Here is an 18,512-nt window from a genome sequence, read left to right as displayed (position 1 = left end):
CACACACACACACACACACACACACACACACACACACACACACACACACACACACACACACACACACACATGGCTACAAAAAGTGACCATCCTATTTCAGGTTACCTAATGAGTACTACACAACTAAAAAATAGGACCAGCAGTGCCCAAATCCTTTCCCACAAGTGCTACAAAACTCCTAGAAACTGACACCACTGCCAACTGAAACTAAGGCATTCACTGTTCAAATTCATATATATCCATGCATATTTGCAAATTGCATGCAATACAAAGGCGATTCAGCCCATTAATATTGGTTTTACCCATGCATATGCTGCTGAGTATGGCCCATGCATAACATATGCTCATCAGCAAACGATGCACAAATCTGGGATGGATTGACTGGCTAATGGGGAAAACACCATTAACAAACCAATAACTATTAAAAATAAGCATATTAAACCGGACAAAAATGACCAGACCTCGAAGACTGCAACTAACACCTCAATCCAAGCACGTGTTAGACAGACGCCAACACAATCTGGCGCACATCGTTCCACATGTAGTGTACCTGCCATCTACCTAGACACATAAACCCGTAAAAATAAACAAAAAAGAAAGCAATCTTACTTCAGATGCTTATTACAAGCAGGACAGTAAAGATTCGAGGGAGACTATATCACGATCATATCATCTCCCTGAATCCATCCATCCCCACCACCCCTGCGCACAGACTCGCTTCCTCTCTTGCTATGCTATCCAGAGCTATAAGAAATAGCTGCTTGGTTTTTGAAAAGAGTCTTCTTCGAAAATGAGCGAATCCTGTACAAGCACTTAGCAGAAAAAGACTTTCATAATTTTCTTGGCTGTCATATTCTAGTTTTGTACTGAAAGTTGCCCGTAAAAAGCTATAGCATGCATTGAAAACTGGATAGTATACGAATATCCCCAACAGAAACTAGACTCAAATGAATCGTGGCCATTGATGTTGAAAAAGGAATATCCTCGGAAGATAAATTTTACAAATTAAATGTGTTCTATTTTTGGCACTTAACTGCCATATTTAGATAAGGGCTACCTACAAAAATGGTTATATGGCGAAACCAAGTTCACTACTATAGCATGCTTTGTTTACTTTTTAGGGAAGTGGCTGGCAGAGAGTGGCAGCAGCGTCAGTCGCGGCAGAGAACGTCTGGGTGTATAGGGGGAGGCGCTGCTCAGGTGTCCGTGTTCTGTGGTGGATGCGGTGGTTGCGCGCGATTGAGGGACAGCTGTCCAAGTCCAGCCAAGGCGTGGTGCCGTAGACGGCGGCGGGATAACGCGCACACTCATACGTTACATCGCAACACGGTACGCGAGCGTCCCAGTTAGCTTACAGTCACAAAGCCGACGAGAGACATGGTCCATGGGGCAGGTGCGATCCATTCCGCTGCCCCATGTTGGGCAGATTTCTCATGCTTTGAGGGATCGTAGAAAACGGATCTTGTTGTTAAAACGTATCTTTCATGTCATGGATGTAGGGTGCCTGGTCTATTTATCATTTTCAGTAATTTTGTTCATGCATGGATACCTTATCATGTTTAATGTTAGTGACATCACTTTTGGGTGGGGGTCTGCTGCAGTGGTTGTTTTGTGACAAGTGGTGACCTGGTGGCCTAATAGCTGGAATCTGACCTGTCAGCGGACCCCAGTAGCGGCCTGGTACTTATACTTACAGACCAGGTTGCAAACAATCCAGGGACTGCTAGTTGTGTGCAGGGCATCTGCAGGCTGAATATCATGCCTGGGTATGTCAAACTTAAGCCAGGCCAGATTGTACTGTTTCAACCATTTTTCATGTGAATGATGGTTTAGAGCATTGTTGCCAGACATGGCCCCCACATTATGATTCCTTGAAATGTTTACCCTTTCCACTAAAATCAGTCATGACTTTATGCCAAACTCTGAATGCTCAGATTTTTAGCATACATGTGCTAAAGGTTTTGCAGTAAGGCTGCTGCTTTGCTAGGCATATTTGGTAGAACATATATGTTCGCAGTCTGAGACAGGCTTACAAGGCCAGCATTGGAAAACTTGATGTTTCCTGGTATAATGTATGCCAGAAGAATTTGTACTCAGGGTTGTGACTAGGTCAAATGAAATGTTTTATACTCCATCATGATGCAACAAGAACAGTTTTTGGAAAAACTCACTTTATCTCTCTGTGTCAGGACAAAATAAAACCAGGATGTACAACAGCTTGAGACTTGCTGCTTCCATCTGGAGCCATGTATTGATATCTGCAAGAGCACAAATCTTGCACCCACCAGACTAACATGCCCAATGGCAAGCAGCCTGTGTTGCCACTTAGGTATATGATAAACCATTTATGAAAATGTAAAAAATAAAGCATGTGAATGCTGAATGGAATGGCCTATGAACAATACCAGGAAATGAGAAACGAGTACCAGAATCACACCGGTCTGTAGATTACCTTTGTGCTATGCAGACCAACTCAAACTTGAACATGACTTAACCTACCATTGACGACAAACTGCATTAATTGCCAAGGATGCAATGAACACTCTTAAAAAACCACACGCCCAAGCCCAGTCACCTACCGCAAACGGCCGCCTACCCACATGCCACCACTGTGTCATGGCGATGCAAATAAGAGAATCACTTGCAATTCAGCGTCAGAAACGCCTGAACCATTCAGCGGCTTGTGCCTGCCTCCCAGCTCAGGTTGGAGGTTGAACATAGTAAAATTCCAACTGGTTTTAATGATTCACCTCCTCGTGACTGATTTGTCAAGGGCATAAATATTCCGCACATGCTCATGCCATGAACAGACTTGTAAACATTTGGAGGAAAGCTGTATAGAGATGGGCATCACAATTATGAAGGACTTATTTGTCCTCACCCAGAACCGCCATGTGGATGGATTTTTGGCCACTTCCTGGTATCCGGAGTACAAAAATGCCAAGGCAGCTGTGGATTCAAACCAAGTTGAATGCCACATTAAAGCTGGTAATTCAGGCTCGACAAAATACCCCTTTAAGTCTAAAAATGTTGCTACAAATAGCCCAAAAACTTCGGAGACAGCCATCTCACTCTGGCAAAGCACCAGGACACTAGAGTAACATAAATCCATGACTTTGGCCTGGCAAATTAAGGAGAAGGGCTGATTAGGACAAAAACATCAATTAATGCTATCATAAGTTATCATATTTTGCAGCATCAGTTAAAGCACATCAAAATCCATAAATACCTTGCACTATCCGTCGGGGCCAGCGGAGTGACTGACTCCGATCCCTTTTGGCCGGCCTACACGGGTCTGTCAGGCATTTTACTTGCACTGGCTCGGTAAATGGCTGAAGAGTGCTGTCTATCTCTATTGTTTGGGTGGGACGTGCAGGGCCTCGTGTGTTGACCGGGAGTGGGAAGGTGGAGAGCATGAATGTTTAGCTGTTTTTAAAACCAGTTAGCTGGTGGAGCGTGACTAGCGTGACCGTGGTGGGGCGAGAGTAGCGTGATCGTGGTGGAGCATGAGAAGGTGGCCATCTGTGGCATGCTCATTCGCATTTATTGTGTACTGTTTTTGTCTGGCTGTGCATATCATACCCAACCTCCATTTTGGAGAGTGTATAAACTCGATGCGTAATTACCCTCCGTTTTGAAGGATGTATACACAGAGCCTTTCATAAATCGCAAACCAATGTATATGCACATGTGTTTCATAGTACAGAGCATGGGACCATGTTGTTCCAGTGTGCTATGATTGATACTGATGTTTCCTTTCATTTAAAATGCTTCTACATTAATTGCTGTATATGAAGTGGCGCTTTTGTTGAGCGCCACCCACTGTACTATTATCTCTCAAAGATAACCCAAATAAAGCTGTAACGACCCACAGCACTTTGATAGTTTTGTACTCCACTATAGAAAATTTGTACTCTGCTACCAGGAAATTTTTTTAGAATTTCCAACACCATTCAAGGCTTGTTTCACATTTGAGTGGGGTTTTGAATTGAAAAGCCATTTTGAAGACCATTGGGTGCAGTTCACAGTCCTGTTGTTCTCAAGATCTAAAACCCTCTAGTTGCTTAGCTGAACACCTGTGAAAATGTGCAAACTGTGTTCTGCAGACTTTGATGGCCATTCAGGCATGCATGGCACCATAGAATTGTCATTAAATCCTGTCATCCCTTGGGCCATTTGCATTTAAAGCCAGGTATAATATTATGGAGATGGTCAAATCTGGTATCCATGCCAACAATTTCCTAATAAAGAGAATGACAATCAGCTCTCAATCAGTGTTGAGCAAGCTGTGCTATTTTCAACCACAAATCATGTTTTGTGCTACATTATTTAACAAGTTAAGCCTGCCATGAGGGCTTAGTTGGTTAGAAGGCCTGCCCCCTTTTTAGGCACTCCCTATCTGGCTTTGACTAGTTTGGCCTGTAGATGCTGGCTGTGATGAAATGCTGGCTGTGATGAAATGCTGGCTGTGATGAAATGCTGGCTGTGATGAAATGCTGGCTGTGATGAAATGCTGGCTGTGATGAAATGCTGGCTGTGATGAAATGCTGGCTGTGATGAAAGTCAGATGACCTCTGAAGCTTTCACTACCAAATCGAGCTGTTGACCTGGGATTGTGTGATCAGATGTTAGGCGTCAGGCTTGCATGAGTAGTGCTGCTCAATGTGAACTCTGATCCCATAAATCCATCCATTCAAAAGGCTCAGATGAAATCTGAAAAAGGGAAATAAGAAAGAAAGCATTAGCCATGATTGCTAACTGTTGTAGAAATAAGACTTGGTAATCTAATAACTTTAAAGCAGCACTATACCAAGAATGTAATTGTAACTAAACATCGTAAACTCAAGGGTAAATGTGCAAGAATACCACATAAAGTAGAATAGCACTATACCAAGAATGTGAATATAAATGCACATCTTAAATGCAATGGTACCTGTACAAGAATGCCATGGAAAAGGGTTTGGTTTTATATTTGGCTCAGCAAATGCTTCCAGCATTGCCACTATCATCTCTCTGCAAGCTTGAACTGCCACAAGTGGCTAGTGAGGTGGCAATTTTGCCCACCTATCTTAGCAGTACCTCAATGTCACAACAATGCTCCATGACTCAAATGGTGAGATACTGAGGGACATATTTGCTGAACAGAGAAAATGAATTGATGGAGCAATTACTTTCATTTACCTTATATATTAGTTGCAAACATGCTCTGAAATTACTGCTGTGGTACAATAACAATGATATGCTGGTATATGGGTTAAGGTAGACATTTTGTGGCTAACTTTACAACAACAGATCGCACTTAAATTGCCTTTTTTAGACAGAAGCACTATAATTGATCATAAAGGAGGCACATGTTTGCAACCAGTTATGGTCTTGCCTTAAAATATGATAATTCCAGTAGTGGACATGGAATTGGAAATAGAGTTGTGGAATTCCAGTGTTGGACATGTTGGCTAAATATGACATCTTAGAGCAATAGAAATATGGTGTTTTTTTAAGCTGCCCATCACCAGCATTAACTTTTGTGTATAGGCAAGTTTATGATGTAACCTACCCTGACTCTGCCACCACTCCTGCTCCCACTCCTACTCTTACTCCTACTCCTACTGTTCATCTTTCTCTTACTCCTACTTCTATATACTCCTAATCCCACTTATTATTATACTTTTTATTCCCCACCCAATTTCCCTACCGCCCAACTGTATCCCATTGATGTGTAGTGGGATATCATGTTACTACCACATTAAGATGTCATAATTAGCTGCTATGTCGAGCAATCAACGGTCAGTACGCAAAAGCTTCACAGTGAAAAAGTAAATGCTGCCCTTGATCCGTCGAACCGGCCTTGATGCGTCGGTATCGTACCATGAGTGTTACACGTCCGACGTCCGCCGTCGGTATCGTGATTATCAGATTTCGAAGGTGGGACAATAAGATATCTTTCACATGTCCCCATCTTGTTATTTTGTATGCACATTCTGACCCTGTATTATGTTGCACTAGATGAGGGCATTCGATATGAATCTAGGCCTTCTTAGACCTTCGTCACCAGATGCATCGACAATCCCAGGTGACTGTCGTAACCACGACATAGAGACATACGAGAGGCAAAAACGTCAGGTCCATTGAATAACGTCATGGACACGAGTCTTGAACCTAGCGAAATGCGCGTCCGCAGTGTCGTTGCTGATAACACGCTCATTGTGGAGATGCGCAGATCGGTAGGCGTATGCTCACTCGTTGTGAGCGACAAAGAAGTGATAACAAAATGATTGCATCAGGGTTCGCTGCAGTCGGTATTTTGATGGTTATAAGGCGGATGTGAACGCCACGTGTCCGGCCCTTCGTTGGTTAAGGTTTTGTTGAAGCGAATTAACCATTGGGCTCTGACTTGCAGTGTTGCTGTTCACCATGTGCATCACATCTTCTGCAGCGCGTGAAAGGTCATACTATCGGTGGACGACACCACATTATCCGACTATCCGTAAACGGGACAGGGATTTGCGGGATCCACGAGCGGATGGGCAAGCTGCGTAACAATCTGGAGGCTCGGAACTTGTTTCCAGCGGGTGTCTCCTGCCCTCCAAGGTGCTCCAGTACTATGCGTTACATCTGAGGGCTGGACATTACTGTCATCATTACTCCCCGTGGGACTTGGTCCCTCAGGGGGCTGTAGACGAATATACCTTCGATGTTGGCGAAAACCAGTAATCGAAAGAAGTGCTCTCCAGCCACAGTGAACCAATCAAACGAGGTCTAGGAGGCAGTCATAAACCACCGCGCTCTTGAGCGTGTGGACTCCAGACGCTCCTTACTCGGATGCGTCGAATGTGTGACCTCACAAGCCCAGACGCGATGCAAGCACAGGGTTTTAGTGTACATTGGGTTTGTGAGTATTTGCCGAGCCACCGTCTAACAGGGCAGACCATATTCTGGTTGAAAGCGCAGCGCCGGGCCACTCAACCAACGCCAGACATCTGCCATTGTCTGGGTGGAGTACGAGCCGACGAGCGCCGCCGCCTGTCAGATACGGAGCCTTCTTCCGAACCAGTGGTGGCAGAACTGTCATCGGTATGGAGGATGCGAAACGGATTCGTAGATGACACCCAAGTGGGCCACCAATACGAAAACATTTGGCCAACTGATAACCGCAATGGTGGAGACTCGCCATAACATGACATAACATTGCCATAACATCGTCTTCGTGTCACCGCCACAGAAAATGGGGAAGTACTCAGGGAAGAAGTGTCGGCTTTTGACCATGTTCAGCCTGACGACCACCTTCTTCCTGGTGGAAATCATCGTCGGCTACGTCACCAACTCCATGGCGCTGGTGGCCGACAGTTTCCACATGCTCAGCGATGTGGTGGCTCTCGTCGTGGCCTTTCTTGCCGTGCGCGTGAGTACTAAGACCGCGTCATTGTTGGTTGTTTGCGAAAGCCAACGCCAGCAGGGCCGTGGACGCGTCCTGCTGGCGCGAGCTTTGTGAGTCATGCCGTTAGTCCGAGACACCGGGGCGGACGCACATCACATCGCGGTATGGAAAACTCACGCCAACTTGGCGACGGAGCTATTTTGATGTCGCTGGGCAAGCCAGCTCGACAAACAATATCTCCATGTAGGTTGTATATTATGCGCTTTGTATTGGAATATTCTCGTCTTGAGGAAATCAGTGGTTGGCTTTGTGTGTGCGGGTGGGGGCGTCAACTGCATTTTTGTGTTTACTCCTCGTCTTGATATGACACCGGGTCATCGAGGCAACCAAGACCGCGTATTCAACTCTTTAACTTCAATACGTCAACACAATCGCTTGTTCAGCACAGTCATCGCAAACATTGGGCGGCATGATAATTGCGCACAGTTGTTACCCACACCGCTCGGCATTGTTGTGCGCGCCGTAGCCGGGCGCAAGTGCTATGCTCGGCCACCCGGCTGACGGTGTCTGTGCCCTCCGGCTGGGCCGTCCGCGTATCGGATCAAATATACACAGCCCGATCTCACTGGAGTCAAATTTCAGCATGCTCTAGATTACCATGTACTGTTATCAGTTGTTTGAACCGCACGTCCAGCCGGTCGTTTGTAGTTTATAGATCGCTTGCAGTGTGTTAGCACGGGCGTTCTGTTCAGATGACATGTGTTCGAATTCTGAGGCATGCTTCTGTGCTGTAATAGTTTTTTTTTTACTACACAGAGGTGTGGTTTACTTGTTATGCAGACATGCACACACAACACGAACCATTAAACGACCATACTGCACGAATGTGGGCTGTTCTAATGTGGGGCTCCTAAACCTTATGCTTTTCAGATGTCTCCCAAGAAGTGGTCCAAGAACACATTCGGTTGGGCGCGCGCCGAGGTGCTCGGCGCTCTGGTCAACTCGGTGTTCCTCATTGCGCTCTGCTTTTCGATTTTTGTCGAGTCTCTAAAGAGGTAAGTTTGCCACAGTTGCTGTAGACAGGACCTTGAAAATGCGTGTTTCTCACCGTGCAGCCGGGTGACATGATGACACGTGATAACCTGGAACGAGGCCTCAGGCAATTGGCCATGTGGGATGCATGCACTAAATGCACGCAACGGCGAGGATGGTCTGCCGCAAGCCACACGGCGGTACACAGGATCCTGATGCCACCGAGATCTTGGCAGCAGACTACTGACGCCACGTCACACCGTAACGGGTACAAAAGGTCGCTCCAGCCAGGACGGCCGCCAGTATAAGTTCGGTTGATCACAGAACAGGGCTGATTTCGTCGTCTCTGTAATCATCTGCCATTGGTATGTGAACAGTCCGACCAGTAACCTAGATTTTGTGCGTGCCGCACGCTGGCGTGTACAAAATCTAGATCACTGGTCTGGGTTGAGACATCGGTCGGGTCCGCTTGTAGTTATCGCTCTCGCTCCTTCCGGCCGGCCGGGAGCCAAGCCCCGCAGTAGCCAGCTCACTCTCCCGTGCTGCGATGAACCCGGTGCGATGTGACGTGCAGACACAGTGCAGCCAAATTGGCTGGCGACATGATTTATGTAACGATGCGACCTGATACAATATTACAATGACGCTTATATTGTACATGCCATTTATTGGATGCACTGCGGCTGATTCTAAATATTGCGAGTACTTGTTGAGTCTAGTGCGAGACTTTGACAACCCGAAGCGGTATTGGCTCTTTGTTGAGTTATTGAAGTCATCAGCGCGCATATCTCCTGTTCTTGAGTGCGGTGGCGATGTGTATAAGAGCGGTTGGGGGGGGGGGGGGGCGTATCACCTGTCTGAATATGTGTTTTTCTCGGCAGTTTTGTGACCTAAACTTTCATATATTGCCTGACGCACCTTTGCTCGATGCACCTGGGTTAGACAGCGTTGCTGTACTGCATGACCGTATAGCCTAACTGTTATGCGATCTCAGTGCACATGAGGTCTGCATGCCCTACGGACTCTACGTCTGCATTCTCAGGAAGTGTGCCAAGGAGCTAGCTGTTCCGTTAGAAATGCTATGCGAGCTTTCCCGTAACTCTGGCGTCTTCCCTACCACGTGGAAGCAGGCGAATGTGATATCGGTGCACGAGAGGGGCCCAAAAAGCTGCCTGAAAATTACAGGCTTTGTTTTTGCTTCGTATTTGCTCAAAAATATTGGTGTAAATTGTGAGCGAAAGTCTGTTACAGCTCTGTCTGCCCGCCCTCCTCTCAGGTTGGATTCCTTCCAAAACATTCCCCGCGTCAAAAACCTTGCATGCTTGCTTGAATACTGCTGGAAATCTATCTCAAAAGGTAAACAAACAGATGCAGTTTACACTAATTACTCCTCAGCATTCACCAACGTCAATCACCATATTTTGCTACACAAGCTTCGCCATTCTTTTTGCATCGTTGGCCACGTTTGTAGCTGGCTTGAGTCGTATTTGAACAGTCATTCACAACTGTAATGCGGAACGGCAAGCAGTCGGACTAGATTCCAGTGTCATCTGGTGTCCCGAAAGCTTGCATCCTGGGACCGTTGCTGTTAGCCTGCCTTCTGGCTGATGTCCCTGACCGGACTGAGAGTGAATACCGTATGTACGTGGATGATGTGATGTGAACATCAGTCGCGGAATCGAAGGCGCAGGAAATTGTCTCATATTTATGGCTGATTTAGATCGCCTCTGTAAATGGTCTCAAAACTGGGACTGAAATTGAACCCAGCAAAGTGCGACACCATCTCATTCACCCTCCATACGTCACCTGTTTGCTACCCATACGCACTAGACGGTCACCGCGTGGATAGCTGCCAGCAGATTCGCGATCTGGGCGTCTTCCTAGATACCAAACTCACCTCTGCCAATCACATAGATTCGACTGTCTCAGAAGCAAACGGGATGATAGACCTTCTCAAGCGAAGCGTGAGAATACCGTCGTAGCCTCGTCAAGCGCGGTTCAATCATAAGGCTCTGCTGTGTGCCTTCAACGCTCACGTAAGGTCATTGATAGAATACGGTGTCGTTATTTGCAGCGGTGCTGCTGTTGCCCATCTCACCGAGTTCGAACGACTACAACACTTTTGAGCATCTTCTTGCTTATTTCAAAACAGCATCTATCAGGGCACGCTTCGCTCAGTCTGACATCTTCTTTATATGCAACGGATATCATCACAGGTTTGACTGCGCTCACCTAACATCACTGTTCGGTCTGGCTACATCCACCCGGCGCTCTCAGCAAACCAGCCTTTTCCTCGAGTCATTTGCGAAGGTCAATATTGTTTAAAAAGATTTGCCGCACATCTACCTATTGTCTGGAATCGTTTTCTACACGTTTTCCCTCAACCGACGTTTTTCCGCCAATAAAATCATTCCGATCTGGTGTTTTTAAAGGTCGTCGGCGCCCGTAGCGCGTTCTTTTGATAACCGCTGTGTCTGAATGTGTAAGGCGCATGCGTCACTGTGTGTAAGGTCCATGTGTGTGTTAAGGTTTTGTTGGTGTGTGTGTGTGTGTGTGTGCGTGTGTGTGTGTGTGTGTGTGTGTGTGTGTGTGTGTGTGTGTGTGTGTGTGTGTGTGTGTGTGTGTGTGTGTGTGTGTGTGTGTGTGTGTGTGTGTGTGTGTGTGTGTGCTTGCGTGCGTGCGTGCGTGCGTGTGTGCGTGTGTGTGTGTGTCGTATATTTGTTGGTTTTGAAAATGAACTGTTTCTGCAATTGGACTGTTGCCATTGGACTGCTTACGACCTAAATCAACGAAAAAATAAAGAAGCAAAGACATATTGCCAGCCTGCTAGTGTTGACCCATCCCTCGGTGCGTCATTTCAGTCATTGCACCGTTGGTGAAGCACACTGCGGAAGTCAATGTACTTGATTCTAGTCTTATCATGTAGGGACATTAACAGAAGCACTCGTGCAGCTGCTGATATGGAGCGTCGCTTGTTCTTCACCAGGCCACAGGCCGTAGTGGCCGGCTGTGCTGTAAAGCGGCGGGTCGCGTCGGAACAGGCGCCGGCCTAATCCCTATGATAGCACGACATGTGGACAGTGACTCACGCGCCTTTGTACCGGACCATTCACAACGAGCTGCCGGCTGCGTGGTAACAACAGGCCTGCGTACCCGTTATATCTTTTGACCCGTTACCGTACCCGTTATATCCTTATATCTTTCGACATTAGGTCCGGATAAGGTGGCAAATGCGAGTGAAGGCAAACGTTCGCGTTGTAAACATTCCAGTGTGCGGGCGAAGTTTCGGATTTGTTATGTTCGAACGCCGAAAGTGGTGTTCGGATAAAGTATAACATTCTCGTGGATATATATTGTCGGGATTTTAGCCAATAATTTTGCAGGGATTTATTCAGCATAAGTATTTGCTAACCATAACGCGTGAATTATTTTCTTTGAACTGTATGGTATCGCTCGTTGCTTTCGAATTATCTTTTGAGGTAGATACAAAATTTTCCGATGAACGTTGAATATCTGTTTTTAATCTAAGTAATAGTCAGTTTTTCCCCCTCGGATGTGACACGATTGACATGGTGGTTTCCAATGGTAGGCATGCTATATCGGTAAGCTAAAGTCACACCGTGGCTCTCGTTTTCTTTGCGCTGTACGGTAACGAGATGGTCTTTCGGCGAAGCATGACTCCCCGTACTCGACCATTGTAGGATGCTTAGTCGCAGTCCAGCTTCCTTCACGTCTTCTAGTTGAATCCAGCTGTCACACTGGCAAAGTGCGTTGGCTGTACGGTCAAAATATACTTTAAGATGAACGAGCAGGCGAAGTTGAGCGAATGTATACGTTCGCTTGTCGCAACACTAACGAGTGAATAAGTGGAAGGCTGATGTGCGATGGGCAGAAGTCGCCGACCAGACATCCGGGCATAAAGATTTGAAAGGCACTTACGAAAATACGTTTATCAGTTTCATGTACGCTTGGATGAAACGCTTACTTTGTCGCCGCGCTTACGCTGACCTTGGTCGGGAACCCTGCGCCTGTTGTTCGTTGGTTCGTTTTGAGCGAACCGGTGCGGTCGTGTGCGTTTCAGGTTTTACGAGGTGGAAAAGATCCACAGTCCGCAGATGATCCTGGTGGTTGGCGTGCTGGGACTGGTGGTCAATGTGATCGGGCTCGCTCTCTTTGCCAGTAAGTGCGTTGAATTATTGGCCGAAGTTGTGGCGACAGAAGCCGCTCGGTGCTCAGGCGCCCCAGACGGACAATACGGCAGTACTTATTCTAGCATTTTACAAGCTGTGCCAGGGATCAAGCCGGCATGTATTGTCTTGACGAGCTTAAAGTATCTGCGGCCCTGGGGTAACAAACTTTGCCATGCCAGGGTTTTGATGATGATGCCACCTGAACACCACGCTGTCCGGTGACGCTCCTCCTCCAACGCGCGAGGTGCGGAGGTCCAGCCGGCCGGCTTGTTCCCAGCCCTGTAGCGGGCGTCGTGGGTGACCCGTGACCTGGACGTGTGACCATGTGACCGGCTGTCGTCGGCAGACCACAGCCACGGCCACAGTCATGGCGGACTCAGTCACGGCCACTCGCACGGCGCCGCCAAGAAGGCGTCGCCCGGCTCGCCGCCGCCGCCGTCCCTGCCGGCCACCACGCGCGGCCACCTATCCTCCTTCGTCGGCGATGACGACGACGACGAGGTGACCGTCGGCGGCGGCCGCGCGCCCGCCGGCAACGCCCAGCAGATGAACATGCGCGGCGTGTTCCTGCACGTGCTGGCGGACGCCATCGGTTCGGTGATAGTGGTGGTGTCTGCGGTGATCATCTGGCAGACGGACTGGAAGTACAAGTTCTACATCGATCCGGCGCTCAGCATTGTCATGGTGATGCTCATCCTGCGCTCCGTTTGGCCTCTCCGTGAGTGCTGCCGGCGTTGGGGTCGCGTACTGGGGGCTGCTGCCGGGGCTTTGGTACACTGAGGGACTGGTGCTGGAGCTGGGGTCGGCCAGAGCTGCGGTACATCGCGGGGTCTTGTCATCGTTCTACAATCGTGTCCGGACACTATGGGTGATAGGCACCGATTACAGTTGAGCCTGCATGCAGAATGAGTCCGATCTGTCTCATCTCGCAGTGACGACTGCGGCCACGTCCCGCGGTAGATCAGCCGGTGCACAGCGGCTCCGGTCTCTTGAGCTGTCCCCTCTCCTTGCAGGCGTGGACAGCCCATAGTCCCACAGCTGAGCCTGCACGCAGGTATCTCCATCATCTGACCGCCCCCTTCTCCTTGCAGTGGTGGATAGCGCCATGATTCTGCTGCAGACGGTGCCGACGCACATCCAGGTGGACTACATCGAACAGAAGATCCTGCGTGAGATCGAGGGCGTGTTGGCCGTGCACGAGTTTCATGTGTGGCAGCTGGCCGGGGACCGCATCATCGCCTCAGCCCACATCCGCTGCCACAACCTGGCCGACTACATGACCATTGCCGAACAGATCAAGCAGCTGTTCCACAACGAGGGCATCCACTCGACCACCATACAGCCTGAGTTTGTGGACGTAAGACTTAAATGGGCTAAAAATAAGTGTTGTTAAGGGATAGACTGTCGTAAGAGGTGTGCATTCATAATGCCTTGTTATTCGTTGATGCAATTGATTGTATCGCACATAGCCCCATGTAAGCCAAGAAATGTATACGTTCATATATGTACATTCCTTGGTGAGTGGTGAGTTAGCTTACTCATCATCGATGGCAAAACAAAACTAAAGACATTTCGCTGCACCGATGCGCACGTCAAGTCCGTTACCATTGATTGATTACAGACTTCACGCCGGCCCGATCCTTCGCTGCACCGATGCGCACGTCAAGTCCGTTACCATTGATTGATTACAGACTTCACGCCGGCCCGATCCTTCGCTGCACCGATGCGCACGTCAAGTCCGTTACCATTGATTGATTACAGACTTCACGCCGGCCCGATCCGAAAACAATCGTAACTTTGCTCATGGATGTGTTGTTCATCACTGCACGAGAGTAGATAAGGGATCAGCATCAAACCCGCCCGACTTTGTCTGGTTCACCGCCAGCTGCTCGGTACAGATCAGCATCAAACCCGACCGACTTTGTCTGGTTCACCGCCAGCTGCTCGGTACAGATCAGCATCAAACCCAACCGACTTTGTCTGGTTCACCGCCAGCTGCTCGGTACAGATCAGCATCAAACCCGACCGACTTTGTCTGGTTCACCGCCAGCTGCTCGGTACAGATCAGCATCAAACCCGACCGACTTTGTCTGGTTCACCGCCAGCTGCTCGGTACATTGGGCGGCGCAAGTAGTGTTTGGGATCAGCATCAAACCCGACCGACTTTGTCTGGTTCACCGCCAGCTGCTCGGTACATTGGGCGGCGCAAGTAGTGTTTGTTACTCCTTGGTACTTGGTCGTAGTCACAAGGTGACGCCAAGTGTTGAGAAGCGAACATTAAACAAACTTCCTCTTGCGGCTGGTGTGCTTGAGCTCACTCGTGTATTTATAGTAACGGACCTGCCGTCTTACAACACTGGCCACACCAAGGAAATGTTTTTTGGGATGCGTTTTTGGACCATTAAGACCACCGGACGAAATGATCTGTCGATTAAGTCAGGGACCAACGGGGGAGGGGGGGGGGGGGGCCGCGCCATATTCTTCCTCACTATTCCAGACCATCAGCAGCCCCGCACCAGTGCTGCTCATTGCTGCCTGTTTCCAGTACGAAGCGGCAACGTCCAACAAGAGCGAGACATGCATCCTGGACTGTCCGCCGTCAGAGAATGAGAACTGCGTGGCCAACAAGTGCTGCAGCGCCAAGAAGGTAGGTCTCGACGGCGTGCTTATCACCATGTTATGGTCATGTCACTGCGTGTGGGTGTCCCATGCGTGGACCTGGGTGTGTGAGCCGATTGGTTGTGCTGTAAAGACCGTCTGGACTAGTGCAGTCTTGGCGCAGCTCTCCTGCCGTGGTGTGCAGCAGACAGTCAGTTCGCCGTTGCTGTGGCCTGACGTGGGTGGCCACTGTCAAGCCACTTGCATGTGTGTATTGGCGAGCCACCACTCCGCGATTGGTGGGCTCCAGGCCGTAGCCACCGTTGGTTTGATAGGACCATTGCGTTTTGATGATATACCCAAACCGAAATTAACCCAGTAGCATTCACGGCGTGGTAATGTGCGTGCATGTATGTATGTATGTATGTATGTATGTATGTATGTATGTATGTATGCATGTATATATGCATGTACACATGTATATAAGTGCATATTTGCATTGTGTGCACGTATTTGCACGCATGTATATACATACGTATGCACATGTATATATATATATATATATATATATATATGCACATACATATGTACATATCTACCCATGCATGCATGTGGACACATATACATGCATGCGTGTATATACATGCATGCATGCATGTTTTAAGATACATTCGGCTACAGTCTAGCTTGTCATGCATCGTCGTCTGCCCACAAAGCAATGAGAATGATGCGTGCAGGGCGAAACAATCACAAAGGATGCGTACGAATTGACACTGAACCTAACTTATATGTCAAACCGATCCGCCTCGCTTCACATTCCTTTAAAAAACCATTTCGCTTTTTTCCCTGGTGGTGGAAGCGATATGATTAAAGGCTTGGGTGGTGCGTGTAGTGAATCGCCGTCGTCCAGGTTGTGTGCTGATGTATGACAGGGCCGTCCAGGCTGTGTGCTGATGTGTGACAGGGCCGTCCAGGCTGTGTGCTGATGTGTGACAGGGCCGTCCAGGTAGTGTGCTGATGTGTGACAGGCCCGTCCAGGCTGTGTGCTGATGTGTGACAGGGCCGTCCAGGTAGTGTGCTGATGTGTGACAGGGCCGTCCAGGCTGTGTGCTGATGTGTGACAGGGCCGTCCAGGCTGTGTGCTGATGTGTGACAGGGCCGTCCAGGTAGTGTGCTGATGTGTGACAGGGCCGTCCAGGTTGTGTGCTGATGTGTGACAGGGCCATCCAGGTAGTGTGCTGATGTGTGACAGGGCCGTCCAGGTTGTGTGCTGATGTGTGACAGGGCCGTCCGGGTTGTGTGCTGATGTGTGACAGGGCCGTCCAGGTTGTGTGCTGATGTGTGACAGGGCCGTCCAGGTTGTGTGCTGATGTGTGACAGGGCCAGCTGACTGTCCGGCCGCGTATAACGCCGCTGGATGCTCTGTGCGTATGTGAAGGGCTGAGCCAGGTCGCTTGGCTGCCTGGGAGCGAAAGAAGGTTTGGGAAGGCTCAGCGCGCGGTACATCACGGGGTCCGGGCACGTAACCGGTTCAGCTCGCGCACGACATCCAGCACATGCTCACGCCCTCATCTTCCAGACACAACTCACACAGAGACCGAGCAGCTCTGAACGCGCGTAGGGACTGTGGTTACATGCGTTGTGATCCGATAACGTATCCGGAGCGTAACTAGGCTGCGGACGGGCGTCGACATCACGGGAAATGCCTGTTTCTGGCGTGACTCGGGCGGAAGAGTGGCTGGTGCGCCTCCCGTTGGATGGCTCACGCGTGGTTCGTTTGTTAATTCAAGATCGATTATTACGCTCATGTCTCTACCTGCGAAATTTTGTGCATGGGACTGCCACCCCACTTACTTTAATAGAGACGTTTGGAATTTTCTGAATCGTTTACCGAGCTCCGAGAACGAGGAGCGGGTTTTTTTTAGCGTTTTTTTAGGATAGTTTTTGGTGCTGTGGCTTGCCGTGGGTAGCCAGTTGGACACTGCTGTAATCAGTTGCCGTGACTGGTCATTCTGACGGTGCTGTGGTCTGCCGTGGGTAGCCAGTTGGACACTGCTGTAATCAGTTGTCGTGACTGGTCATTCTGACGGCGCTGTGGTCTGCCGTGGGGTAGCCAGTTGGACACTGCTGTAATCAGTTGCCGTGACTGGTCATTCTGACGGCGCTGTGGTCTGCCGTGGGGTAGCCAGTTGGACACTGCTGTAATCAGTTGCCGTGACTGGTCATTCTGACGGTGATGTGTTCTGCCGTGGGTACCCAGTTGGACACTGCTGTAATCAGTTGCCGTGACTGGTCATTCTGACGGTGATGTGGTCTGCCGTGGGTACCCAGTTGGACACTGCTGTAATCAGTTGCCGTGAATGGTCATTCTGACGGTGCTGTGGTCTTCAGTGGGCAGTCAGGATGACGCCGCTGGCCTTCCAGGGGTGATCAACCCGACGTCGCGTTGGCCACGCGTGGAGCATTGGCCAGCGCTGCCGTGGTCCGCCGTGGATAGTCATGGATAGTGTGTCACCTCAGGGGTTTTCCGTGACATTTTGTTCTGTGTGGCCGTACCGCTGTGTGCCGTGCGTGGTCCCGCACGACGGCACCGCACTCGTCGCAGACCATCAGCCTGACAATGCTGTGGTAGAGCGCGAACGCTGCGAACAGTGCCGCGGAGAACTATGCCTGACGCTGCCTCGTTTCCGCCGGCAGTCGGAGGAGACGGAGAGCCTGCTGTCGAGGACGCGCCCGGCAGCCGGCGACGAGGCGCCCGACGTCGAGCATGGCCTACTAGCAGCGGGCGCGGGCCGGCCCAGCTCGGTCGGACCTTGACCGCCGCCCGCCGCCACTCTCCGGCTTCCAGCCGGGCCGCTCGACGGCCGGCGAGCACCGTCCGGTCATCACTGCCGCGCTCCCCTCGTCCGCCGTCGTCCGGACGGGACCGCGCCTGGCGTCCTCGTCTGGCGGCGCGGCCGAACGGTTTTGCGGTGCGTGGTTAGTGTTGCGTTAGCTGTGGCTGGCTGCGTCCGCTCGCTGTGACGGCGCGGTGACCGGCGTGTCGAGTGCAATTACCTGCGGCGTTTGCCCAATCATGTCCGACCCTCGACTCATCGGACCGATCTTCAGCTTTATTTCGACGGTGGCAACGGGCATTTCAGACGGTGATGTCGATGCCATCGATCTGCAAGGGACTTCGGTCGGCACCTTATGGGCGCCTATCGCGATCGAGCTCGAGTGCTGCGGACGGCTGCTGCTCGTGATCGCGGTATCGGTGTTGCCGGGAGACTGCGCTCGGCGCGTCGGAGATCGCGCCCAGCGGCGTGGGTCGTTGC

General features: G+C 49.8%; 1 protein-coding gene across 1 annotated transcript; it reads left to right on the top strand.

Annotated features, from left to right (window-relative positions):
• The first annotated feature begins 1,171 nt into the window (after positions 1 to 1,171).
• Positions 1,172 to 18,275, top strand: LOC119097879 (zinc transporter 1). Its single transcript, XM_037220821.1, has 8 exons — positions 1,172 to 1,329; positions 7,220 to 7,399; positions 8,306 to 8,430; positions 12,489 to 12,586; positions 12,944 to 13,315; positions 13,689 to 13,954; positions 15,143 to 15,244; positions 17,893 to 18,275. The coding sequence occupies exons 2-8, from the start codon at positions 7,223 to 7,225 to the stop codon at positions 18,010 to 18,012; spliced, it is 1,260 nt and encodes a 419-aa protein (XP_037076716.1). The 5' UTR covers positions 1,172 to 1,329; positions 7,220 to 7,222; the 3' UTR covers positions 18,013 to 18,275.
• The last annotated feature ends 237 nt before the right edge of the window (positions 18,276 to 18,512 follow it).

This window comes from Pollicipes pollicipes, unplaced genomic scaffold (assembly GCF_011947565.3).
Source record: "Pollicipes pollicipes isolate AB1234 unplaced genomic scaffold, Ppol_2.1 Scaffold_463;HRSCAF=517_pilon_pilon_pilon, whole genome shotgun sequence".
NCBI classification, from domain to species: Eukaryota; Metazoa; Arthropoda; class Thecostraca; order Pollicipedomorpha; family Pollicipedidae; genus Pollicipes; species Pollicipes pollicipes.
The sequence above is the reverse complement of the archived record's forward strand: the minus strand, read 5'-3'. Positions and strand labels throughout refer to the sequence as shown.

What these genes read in the sequence shown, in the direction of transcription:
- LOC119097879 (XM_037220821.1), top strand. Translation starts at nt 7,223, where the DNA reads ATGGGGAAGTACTCAGGGAAGAAGTGTCGGCTTTTGACCATGTTCAGC. An exon ending in TGGCCTTTCTTGCCGTGCGC is followed by an intron (nt 7,400 to 8,305) that starts GTGAGTACTAAG and finishes TATGCTTTTCAG; the next exon opens with ATGTCTCCCAAGAAGTGGTC. An exon ending in CGGGCTCGCTCTCTTTGCCA is followed by an intron (nt 12,587 to 12,943) that starts GTAAGTGCGTTG and finishes TGTCGTCGGCAG; the next exon opens with ACCACAGCCACGGCCACAGT.